At 34.9% G+C, this 12002-nt stretch overlaps 1 protein-coding gene across 1 annotated transcript in view; it reads left to right on the forward strand.

The window, feature by feature from the left end:
- The window catches only part of Actr3 (actin related protein 3), a 56083-nt gene that overhangs the window by 34250 nt on the left and 9831 nt on the right, over positions 1-12002 (forward strand). The window contains exons 7-10 of the mRNA XM_070024387.1: positions 425-568; positions 2796-2969; positions 7165-7257; positions 8252-8377. Of these exons, the coding sequence (XP_069880488.1) occupies positions 425-568; positions 2796-2969; positions 7165-7257; positions 8252-8377 (537 nt within the window). The remainder of the gene's footprint in view (positions 1-424; positions 569-2795; positions 2970-7164; positions 7258-8251; positions 8378-12002) is intronic.

The raw sequence follows: 12002 nt of genomic DNA on the forward strand, positions 1-12002 counted from the left end.
TATTCATAATTTTTATACATTATTACAAATTCAATAATAAAATAGTTTGAGAAGGGCTGGGAAGGTAGCTCAGTGGTAGAGTGCTTGTCTTGCATGCATGAGGCCTTGGGTTCAATTCCTCAGCACCACATAAGCAGAAAAAAAAAGCCGGATGTGGTGCTGTGGCTCAAGTGGTAGAGTGCTAGCCTTGAGCTGAAGAGCTGAGGGACAGTGCCCAGGCCCAGAGTTCAGGCCCCATGACCGGACCCCCCCCCCAAAAAAAAAAAATGTTTGAGAAAATGCAGTTAAAGGATAGAATTAAAAATTTCTTTGATAAAGCATTTCTTGAGATGCAAATGAATTAATGAGAAAGAATCATGTTTTAGGTTATAAGTTTCAAAACAAGGAAAGTAAATTTGAGACCTCTTTCTCCCCTCCCAACCAGGCTGAAGGATATGTGATCGGCAGCTGTATTAAACACATTCCAATTGCAGGACGAGATATAACATATTTTATTCAACAACTGCTGAGAGATCGAGAAGTAGGAATCCCTCCAGAACAGTCCCTGGAAACTGCCAAGGCAGTAAAGGTAAATAGTAGTGATAAAAGTGTAATTCAGTTAAGAAATAAAATCATATGTATGAAAGTACCATGTAGAAATTTCTGAGGAGCAGTATTTTCTTTTGCCAGCTAGTTATAAATAATTCCTCTTATTGATACTTGTTTTCTCTGTATGTTTTACAAGAAAATTATTTCAGAATCAGATTATCAACACTTTCTATAATCTTTCCATATTTCACACATGAGAACTTCCACAAGGATGTTTTAACAAATGAATTGATGTTTTTGTGATTATTAAAAATAATTACTATAGAATCCATGCAGCTGAACTTACCATTGAACTTAATTAATTAATTAGGTTAGTCGTGGGGCTTGAACTCTAGGCCTGCACGCTGTCTCTGCACTCTTCAGCTCAAGGTGAGAGCTCTACTGCTTGAGCCACAGCACCATTTTCTAGTTTTCTATTGGTTTATTGGAGATAAGAGTCTCATGGACTTTCCTGCCTGGGCTGGCTTTGAACCTTGATCCTCAGATCTCAGCCTTCTGAGTAGCTAGGATTACAGGCATGAGTCACTGGTGCCTGGCTGATTTTTTATATTAATCAGCAGTTTTTTAAAAGTATTTTTGTAATTGATTTATGGAACTATAATATACAGACAACATTTGGCTCAAATGAGTATAGAGGAAGAATGTGATATCTATGTAAGATATTTTACTAATTTTTTTATATATAACTTTATTATTTGACATTACTTTTTGAATTTGTCATTTACCAACATGACTAAAATATTTTAGTAAGTCTCAACATGTTATGAATATGTAAAAGCAAGTCTGCTCTTATAAAAAATACTTATTTGCCTCCGTGTATTTATTGGAATTTTCTTTTTATTAATAGCTTAGTCACGTAGATGAATTGACTACTTTGTAAGCAGGAACGTCAAGTGACTCCCCACAATTACCACAATCTGGTAATACAAAAACTAAAAAAGTAGGGCTGGGAAGGTGGATCAGTGGTAGAGCACTTGCCTTGCATGCTTGAGACCCTGGGTTTGATTCCTCAGCACCACATAAGCAAAAAAGAAAAAAAGCTGGAAGTGGCACTGTGACTCAAGTGGTAGAGTGCTAGCTTTGAGCTGAATTGCTGAGGGACTGCGTGCGCCCAGGCCCAGAGTTCAGGCTCCACGACTGGACCCAAAACAAAACAAAACAAAAAGCTAAAAAAGTAATAGGAGCACTACAATTTGAACTTCTTTAGGAAGTTAAATATTAAAAGCAAAAATAAAAAAATTCTAAGGATTTAAACTCTAGGGTTAAACTTATGAGGGGAGAGTGATCTTCTGTCTGAAAATCACTTAAGGAGCATCATTTTCATGTAATTTCCACTTGAAAGATTTGGACAAAGAGGGTAAGTAAAATAATTGTCTTATTTTTTGCATATTCTTTCGTTTTATATCTTTTCACAATCAATAGTAATACTTGCATCTTTATTGGACAGAATTATGTGTACAGTTATGGGAAATTATGAGTATTAATCAGAATTCTCTTGAGAGACAGTACCAGTAGGCTATAGATATATTTATATGAAAGGGAATTTATTAGGGGAATTATCTCACATGGTTAAGCTGTTCCGAAAGAGGACAGCTCCCGTAAGAGGACCGGATTCAGGTTCAATGTCTCAGTCCAAATCTGTAGACTTCAAAACCAAGAAAAATGATGGTATCCTTTATGTCTAAGTAGGGAGCGTCTGTGTTCAGGGGCAAGACCGGAAGTACATACTAGCTTTTTGAATTACATTTTTGGTGTAAACATCCACTTAGAACATATAACCAAACATGCAATAATTCACCCTTGCAGATAATAGCAAAATAGAAAGGTATATATTTTAATTCTATTTTTCTTTGTTTCATTTAGGTCAGAATTTGTGTGGTTGTGATCAGTTGTTTTTTTCATTTGTGTATATTTTCAAGAACACAAGATTCATGATTACTAAAACAGTAAAAATGTTGAGTGACTTAAATGACAGTTTTAGGAATTAACACTAAAAGAGTAGACTTGACTCTTTAATCTTCCAAGTCCTAAGCATGTTCATATAGGAAGTCAGGAATTATGTATAGATTATGTATTTGTACTACACATATCCTAAAAAAATTTGTTCCATGATAGCCTCCTAATTTTGACTCTCATTTACAGATACTCTTTTTTTCTTATAAAACAAACTAAAAATACAGATTTTGTTTCTTTGTTTGCTTTTTAAGGAGCGCTATAGTTATGTCTGCCCAGACTTAGTAAAAGAATTTAACAAGTATGACACTGATGGGGCAAAGTGGATTAAACAGTATACTGGAATCAATGCTATCTCAAAGAAAGAATTTTCTATTGATGTTGGTTATGAGAGATTCTTGGGACCAGAAATCTTTTTTCATCCAGAGGTAAGTTGTTTATTATTTTCTAGTGTAATTGCTTCAAAATATTCAGAAAAAAGAATTAGAATATGTTCAGAGATAACTAATATCAAACTTTGAGTTAACTTTCTCAGGAAAAAAACTTTTTTCTTTTAAAAGAGACTAAACTCAATATTTTTTATACATATGGGAAAACAAAACTATTGTCACTTTAATATTTATAGCTTTTGGAGTTATACCACTGAACAGCATGGCAAGAGAAGGAGCTCTTAATATTTATGATCCTTTAAAATATTCAAAAGGCCTTTAGTCAGAAGTATAAAATGGCCATTATGCAAAGAATTTTCAATTGATTGTCATAAAGTTATTTACTAGTTAAACAGTCTTCTATCAATATGAAATCTTAGCAACATAAAGGCTGTATTAAATTAATATTGAGCCCCTGTGGCTCAAACCTGTAATACCAGCTACTGAGGAGGCTGAAATCTCAGGATCTCCTTTCAAAGCAAGTCTAGAATGGCGAGTCTGTGAGTCTCTTATCTCCAATTAACTACTAAAAAGGTGGAAGTGGAGCTGTGTAGCCCAGATAGTAGAGTGCTCTCCTTTAGGGAAAAAAAGAATGCTCAGTAACAGTGACTTGGTCCTGAGTACAAGTCTCAAGACTGGCAAAATAAAAGAGAAAAACTACATTAAGTTAATGGAAGACATGCTTTTAATAATGAAAATTATTCTGATAATTTAATATCAGAAAAAAGCTTTATTGATAGAATAACAGTAAATGCTTTCTGCGCTTCTTTAGCATCAAGAACAGTTAATTTTTTTGACTGTGGGTATGGCTCAAGTGGTGGCTTGATTACCTGCCCACAAGTGAAAGGCCCAGAGTTCATACATCTACACCACCAAAAAAAGGGAGCACTTAATTCTTCAGTATATATTCACTTAGCAAATACCAAGGGGATATCATTTTATGATCTCAGATTAAGCAATGAGTATTCAAAGGTAAAAAAATGATTTAATCTTTCTCTTATTGAGGGCAAGGAACAAGATGTATTGTTTAAATAGGTATAGTGGCTTTAGTGCATACATGTATCTGTTAAGGGCATAAAAGCAGAGAACATCTGAGTCTACTTGGGAAAACCAGAGAAATTTCTCAGAGGTAATAGTTAAATTTAGATCAGCTGAACTGTTGGATAGTTTTTTCTAGGCATGCACGTTTCTGCCAGAGTTGATGAGCTGAGCAAAGTCCTGGGACATTAGACAAGTAGATAATAGTTATAGAGGTACAGTGGAAGATAAATCCAAATCAGTATTTGTGGACTATATCATGAGGAACAAATGCACTGCTCAAGGGAGTTTGCTGGATTCCAGTTATGCAGAAATCTTCAGCATGGAAGTGACATAGATTTATGTGCAGGATTATAAAGATTATTCTGGTAGCACTTGGTTAGTTACATAGGAGGCAAATAGTTGCAGTATTTTAGATATTGTCTGTAGGGCATTGAGATGAAGGAAGGAGGTGCGAAAAAGGGAGATTCAGTATGATTTAGTAATTACTTCAGTGTGAAAGGAGTAAATATTAAGAATCTGGTGATTCAGAGGTGTTTATAACTTCTTCAACTTTGATGTGCTATCCAGTCAAATAAAGAATTTTGAAGATGAGGACCAGATGAGGTTAGAACAGAGAAATTTATCTTTTTAACAGGTTCAAAAACAGTCAGCTAGGTGGGAAATCTCAGCTCTGGGAAGGCTGAGACAAAAGAACCTAGAGTTTGAAGCCAGTTTGGGCTGCACAGTGAAGAACTCTTTATATTAAAAGAAACCAAACGAGGGCTGGGAATGTGGCTTAGTGGTAGAGTGCTTGCCTAGCATGCATGAAGCCCTGGGTTTGATTCCTCAGTACCACATAAACAGAAAAAGCCAGAAATGGTGCTGTGGCCGAAAGTGGTAGAGTTCAAGCCCTGAGTTCAAGTCCCAGGACTGGCCAAAAAAAAAAAAAGTAAAAAACCAAAAATGAACAATAAAACCCTAACCTCTTTTTTTACAAAATATATATTTTATTTTAAAGACACTGTACAGAGGGGTTACAGTTATATGAGTAACATAATGAGTACATTTCCTATCAAGCATTGTTACTCACTCCTTTCCCATTCCTTCCCTCCCCACCAAGTTGTAAAGTTCGTTTTCAGCATAGTATCTTGTACATCTCTTTGTTACAATGGGTTATCGGTATCCTTGTTTCAGCGTTTTGTTATATCCTTTCCCCTCCCCAAATCAGAAAAATGTATATACAAGGTACAGGACACCGGAATAAAATACAGTGAAAATGGGGTATACCATGGAAACCCCAACCTCTTAAGAGTTCTAAAGGTTTTGAAATGGGGTTAAGTGTCCTAGAATGAAGACAGAGGTAAATTCATCATCTTCAGTGGTACTAAAGAGAAGACTGGCCACGAAAAGGCCATGGAGAAGAAGGTGAAGAATTGGGTCCCAGTGGAGAAAGCATATTGTTGTGGACAGGTAGAATAAGATTGACATGCAAAAAATACTAACAGGATTGTAGTCATAAAAATAAGAGAAGTGAATGTTTCAGGGAAGTAGGTTAAATAATGCCAGGCTGCAATGAAGTAGAGGAAACTTTTAAAGTACTGATGAGTTTTTCAGCATTCATGTGATCCAAGAAGAGTAATTTCAATGAAATGATGTGATATAGAGGAAAATGTTTGGAAATCAGCAGTGTGGGTATTGTAGGAAGTGGTCATGTAACAGATGAAAAGGATAATGTCTACCAGGGACTAGTAAGTTAAGTTGAAGAGTAAGGCTGAGGATCATTTAATATTGGAAGAGGAAAATGAGTTAATAGTTTTGTTTGATCATGATAACCTGACTACATGGTTGATTCTTTTTTTCAAAGTTGATACTTTATAATTTTATTTCTACGTAGATATTGCTAGAGGCTGAGATCTAAGGGTTGAAGTTTGAAACCATCCCAGGAAGGAAAGTTTGATGCTCTTCTCTCTAGTTAACCACTAAAAAGCTGGAAGTGGAGGTGTGGCTTAATTAAGTGGTAGAGTGCAGGCCTTGAGCACAAAAGCCAAAAGGTCATCACTAAGGTCCCTGAATTCAAGTTCCAGTACCAGCATGCATGTGTGCACGTGTGTGTGCGCGCACACACACACACACACACACACACACACACACACGTTTCTACTTGCTAAGAATACTATGAAGTAGTAATTATTGAACCATTGCTCTTAAGGAAAATTCAAAGTTAGTTCCTTTGAGCCTTTGCTCTCATATTTTCTTAATCCCTTCAGTGCATAATTTTACTTTATATTTTTTGGGGGGAGAGGTATGTATGCACTGATGTTTATATTTCAGTCTATAAATTTATAAGACATCCAGTCATCCTTTTAGGTGTTGTTTAGAAATATTAGGCAGCCCTTCAGCATTATGCTTAGAAGCTATTTTAAATAGCAAAATCACCAACAATAAAAATGTTAGACTGAATCAACAGAGAAAAGGATGCTGGCTTACAGAATGATAGCTGAAATAAAGTGGTACCTTGTTCACTTCAACCTGAAATTGTATATTGGTAGACTTGCACTTTGCTGCTTCTACACATGTGCATTTGCACAAATGATTGTTCAGATATTTCATACATTGATTTTGGGGTTTCACATTTTAGCAGGTAGTCTTAAGTAATAATAATCTGTACAACATTTATCCTTTTTAATCCCTTTTGATGAGCTCAGTGGTTGCTTTTACTATATAGGCAGGTCTAGAGTGAATCAGCTTTCTATGTATAGTACATGTGCAGGAGTTCCTTCAAATATTTTTTCAAAGAAGTAGACTTACTAGCATGTGTATTTAGATTGTTATTAGCTTTTACCAAATTGTTTTCCAAACAGCATTGATGTATATATTCTTTATGAGTTTATGAGTTCCTAATTACTCAGATTTTGCCATGTCATAGTATTCTTATGTTTGGCTTTACATGTTTGTTCTTCCTATAGTTACAAAATACTGTATATTATCATTAATTTATTTGAGATTCTTGAAATCTGTTTTCAAGAGCTTTAATTTGAATCTGTTAAGTAAGGATCCGAGTTTACTGCTTTTCAAAGTCTTTTTAAATTGTAGATGTTTCTTAACATTTTATTGTTGTGATATTCAAGTCAGTAACCAGTTCTCTGCCATGAATCCAAATTAATTTATTTTTCAGTTTGCTAATCCAGACTTTACACAACCTATCTCAGAAGTTGTAGATGAAGTAATTCAGAATTGTCCTATTGATGTCAGACGTCCTCTCTACAAGGTCAGTATTTTTAAAACAGCCATATACAAGGTCATATATGTATGTATATATATATATATATGTATATGTATATTTATATATGCACATATATACTTGTATAAATGTATGCATTGCACAGATATTTACATGTTATATATCTGTGTATGTACATTTGTATATATGCATACTACATGCAACTAACAATAAAGATTATTAAGAACACCAAATGTATTAAGAAAGGAAGAATATTTCTCCATAGAGAACATGCTTTTGGTGCCTGAGCTTTATTGAGGCTTAAGGGGAAGCTTTTGAAAAGAGAGCCTTTTAGTAATTCATTGAGACAATTTGGGGCCTTTTATCAATTCTGTCTCTGGAAATCTTACAATCTTACCTTAGTACTTTTATGACATGCTTTTAACATCTGGTTTTACCCTTATATGACTGTTTCCATTTGGGGACCATCTTTTACTTTAAGATAAAACTGTTTTACCATGTAAAACCTTTTTTGTGTGTGCCAGTCCTGGTACTTGAATTTAGGGCCTGGCACTGTCTCTGAGTTTCTTTTTCTCATTGTTACCACTATACCATTTGAGCCACAGTTTCACTTCTGGTTTTTGGTAGTTTTTGGAAGGTAAGAGTCTCACAGACTTTCTTGGCTAGGCTGGCTTTGAACTACGATGTTCAGATCTCAGCCTTCTGAGTAGCTGGGATTACAACCTTTTTATTTAGAAAACGTTCTCTGTCTCCTCATGATCTCACACACTTGATAAAATGTACTTCAGCTTCAACCCTAACACAATTCTTATGGCATGCTTTTGTTCACCTACTAGTTTTACCTTTGCCTGCGCAGGCTGTTTCTATTTTAGAACAATATTAAGACCATGTTTTTACGTGTTATTTTCTATCCATTGTTTAATATTAATTGCATGTTTTTTATTCTAGTATTATTTACCTATAGATTTTCTTTTCTTTTTAAATAAAAGATTATACTTATTACTTTTCTCCACTAATACAGAATATTGTCCTCTCTGGAGGTTCAACCATGTTCAGAGACTTTGGACGTCGGTTGCAAAGAGATTTGAAAAGAACTGTAGATGCCAGACTGAAATTAAGTGAGGAACTGAGTGGCGGTAGATTGAAGGTTGGTTTTTCTCAATTATTGCTGAGAAGGCTGAAGGTGTCTTGATTATTGCTGGAATGAGAAATGTTTGTCAACTTGTTCTTAGGAAAATAAGAACTTATCAGACACTCTAAATGAAAAGTGATCAATGCTATAGATTTTCTTGTCTGATACTGTGGCTCATTGGATTATTTTTGTATAGTGTCTATATTTCTGAAAGGCTATATTTTTTGTTTGGTTTTTGTTACTGAGGTTTGAACAAGAGGCCTTGTGCTTCCTAAGCAAGTACTGTACCATTTGAGCTATACCTCAACCTTGGAAAAGAAATCTTGATTGGTAGTTGTGAGAAATATTTTGAAAAAACAAAAAACCCACAAAACTGTCACAGATAACTTTAGAGTATTTCTTTACTCCAGCAAGAAAATTTATTATGGATGCTTGAAATTTTAAATACCATTATAGCAAGAAAACAATGCTGAGAGACATCCTGATAGTTTGCTTTCACAAGCCAATAGCAGTTCTTACCACATAGTGGGCTCATATCATACAAATTGGTGTTTTTCCCAGCTAACCTTTCTTTCACAAGATGCTAGACTGTTGAGCTAGATGTCAAAAACAATGCATTAATTCTTAGATGTGTATTTTCTATATTTATGAGACACATTTTTAGTAATTTTTTTGCCATTCTTACTAAATATTGAAGCAAATATCAATTCAGAGGATAAGTTGCCAAATAAACATATCTCATTTTACTTTGAAATTACTAATGAGGGCTCATTCTCACCTTGCCACAATCATTAAATTACTCAAAAGTACAATAAAATACTGCTTGGTTTGTGTTGAAAATGTTAAATGACTTTTCTGTACCTAGACTAAGGCCTAAATAAATCAACCTATGCCTTGAAATATAGGTTATGTTTTGTTTTAAACTCTCACATAATACTATTTCTTTACTGTTCAATCAATCTGGTCATGTACTTGTTCTCAACTAACCCAGTAAAATAAATAGTATAATAAAAGGTAGTTTTAGATTGTCTGTATTGGGAATCATACAAATTACATTGGCTGGGTGAACATAGTTCAACTATAAACCTGAGGTATATTTGTTTGATGGAAAACCAAAGAAAGGATCCAATCCAGGATCATATAGTGCATATAATTGTTGTGACTCTCTGTATGTAATAATTGCTAAGCTTTTTGTTTTCCTTTATGATGTTAACATTTTTGAAAAGTATAAGCCATTTATTTTATAGAAGGCTTCTCAGTTTGAGTTTATTGGATATTTTTCTATGATTAATTTCAATGTATGTACTTTGATAGTAATACCACAGAGATGATGCATCATTTTAGTGCCTTCTGTCAGTGAACTCATGAAATGATTTGCTCTATGCTAACTTTGATTATTTGGTGAAAGTTGTTGCTGCCAGGTAGTTATTTTTTTTCCTTTGTATTTAATATGAATCTTGTAGGGGGTCACTTTCAGACTACCCAACTGTCTCTATTTCTCAACAAATTTGCAAGCGCCAGTTTTAACATCTATTGCTGTTCTTTCCTAATATACTGAAGTAGTTGTCAGATGGAATCTGAGATTTCAGTTTCTTTTTTTGGGGGAGGGGGAGGTAGTCCGATCATGGGGCTTGAACTCTGGGCCTGGGCGTTGTCCCCCAGCTCTTCAGCTCAAGGTTAGCGCTCTACCACTTGAACCACAGCACCACTTCCGGCTTTTTTCTTTTTGCTTATGTGGTGCTGAGGAATTGAACCCAGGGCCTCAGGTATGCAAGGCAAGCGCTCTACCACTGAGCCACCTTCCCAGCCCCAGATTTCATAGTTTCTTAGTTTGATTTTACTCTAAAGAGCCTTCTTACCCCCATCTGTAGGAACTCCTATTTTGTCATTTTAGGCTGTATTATTAATATGGTTATAAAATCATACTTTGTTGATACTATTAATTTTGATACTCAATTTTGGCCCATTGGAGCCATTTAAGTGACTGTCTGATCTTTTGAGGCAGCCTCATCAATCTATACACTTTCAAAATATTTCAGGCTGATCTTCTACTTCTGTTATCTGCTCTGATGAAATCAGTCCTCTCTATTTTTTCCCTGAACACTACTGCTTTATGGAGAAAGTTATTAGAGAAAGAAACTTTTAGGCTCTTGATTTTCCAAATTTAGGACTGAAGCATCATGTGTATTCCCTGAGTTCTTGCTTTATTTCATTTCCTATTTGTAAGATTTTTTTGTTCCTCTTACAGTTTTAGGTTGGCTCCTATTATTAATTCATTTATGTGAATGCTTATGCTCACAATATGTATATAATAATCTACAAATTGTTAATCCAGATCACTTTGAAATATTAACCTACTAGAGTTCGCTTAGTTTGTATCCCCAGCCTGAGGATATAGGGTTAAAATACAGAGTTCATAAATTACTTAGCTTATTCTTTCCCTCACTTTGGTGTTAGCTTTTCTTTTCTTTTCTTTCCTTTTCTTTCCTTTCCTTTTCTTTTCTTTTCTTGTTTTCTTTTTTCTTTCTTTCTTTCTTTCTTTCTTTCTTTCTTTCTTTCTTTCTTTCTTTCTTTCTTTCTTTCTTTCTTTCTTTTCCTCTCTCTCTCTCTTTCTCTTTCTTTTCTTTCTTTTCTTTTCTTTTCTTTTCTTTTCTTTACTTTTCAACTAAGCTGGGCACCTGTGGCTTGTGCCTGTAATCCTAGCTACTCAGGAAGCCTCAGTCTCCAATCTGAGAATTGGTTGGTTGCCAGTCCTGGCAGAAAAGTCTTTGAGACTCTAAACTTCAATAAACAAGTTAGAAAAAATGAAGTGGTGCTGTGGCTCAAGTGGTAGAGCATTGGGCTGGAGCCAAAAAAGCTGAGACAGCACCTAAGCCCAGAGTTTAAGCTCTAAGACCAGCCCTCCCCCCCCAAAAAAAAATAAGAAAACAAGCCACAACTAATTAATTTGCTTTTATTGTACATTGCTTTGCCTGTGCATGTCCCTTCCTTTTAAAGTTGTATTTATTTATTTAGTGATTTATTTATTTGGTGCCAGTTCTGCTGCTTGAACTCACTACCTGGGCATTGTCCCTGAGCTTTTTCCCTCAAGGCTAGTGCTCTCTACCACTTGAGCCACAGCTTCACTTCTAGCTTTTTGGATGAATTTAATATGAGTTAAGATACTCATGGACTCTACAGCCTGAGCTGGCTTCAAATCACCATCCTCAGATCTCAGCTTCATGAGTAGCTAAGATTACAAGTGTGAGCCACACTTATTTTTAAGATTTTTTTAAAAAATATTTTAGATTTTTATTCTTTTTTTATTATTATTATTATTTTTTTTAATTTTTTATTGTAAAGATACTATACAGAGGGTTACAGTTACATGAGTGAGGTAATGAGTACACTTCCTCTTGAACATTGTTACCCCCTCCATTGTTTTCCCCCTACCATCCCCTCCCTCCCTCCCTCCCTTCCCCAAGGTTCTTTTTTTTTTTTTTTTTTTTTTTGATTGTGATTAAGTGATTACTTAATTTCCGGTAATTCACAGTATTGTGGAATAATGATGCTCATTTAAAGTCACAAGTTCATTCTAGCTTTCCTGGAGCAAATTGTCTATCACAGTCTAATATATAACGGTGCTCACATGTTATATACC

Source organism: Dipodomys merriami, unplaced genomic scaffold, assembly GCF_024711535.1.
Source record: "Dipodomys merriami isolate MVZ:Mamm:240054 unplaced genomic scaffold, mDipMer1.0.p SCAF_1, whole genome shotgun sequence".
Lineage (NCBI taxonomy): Eukaryota > Metazoa > Chordata > Mammalia > Rodentia > Heteromyidae > Dipodomys > Dipodomys merriami.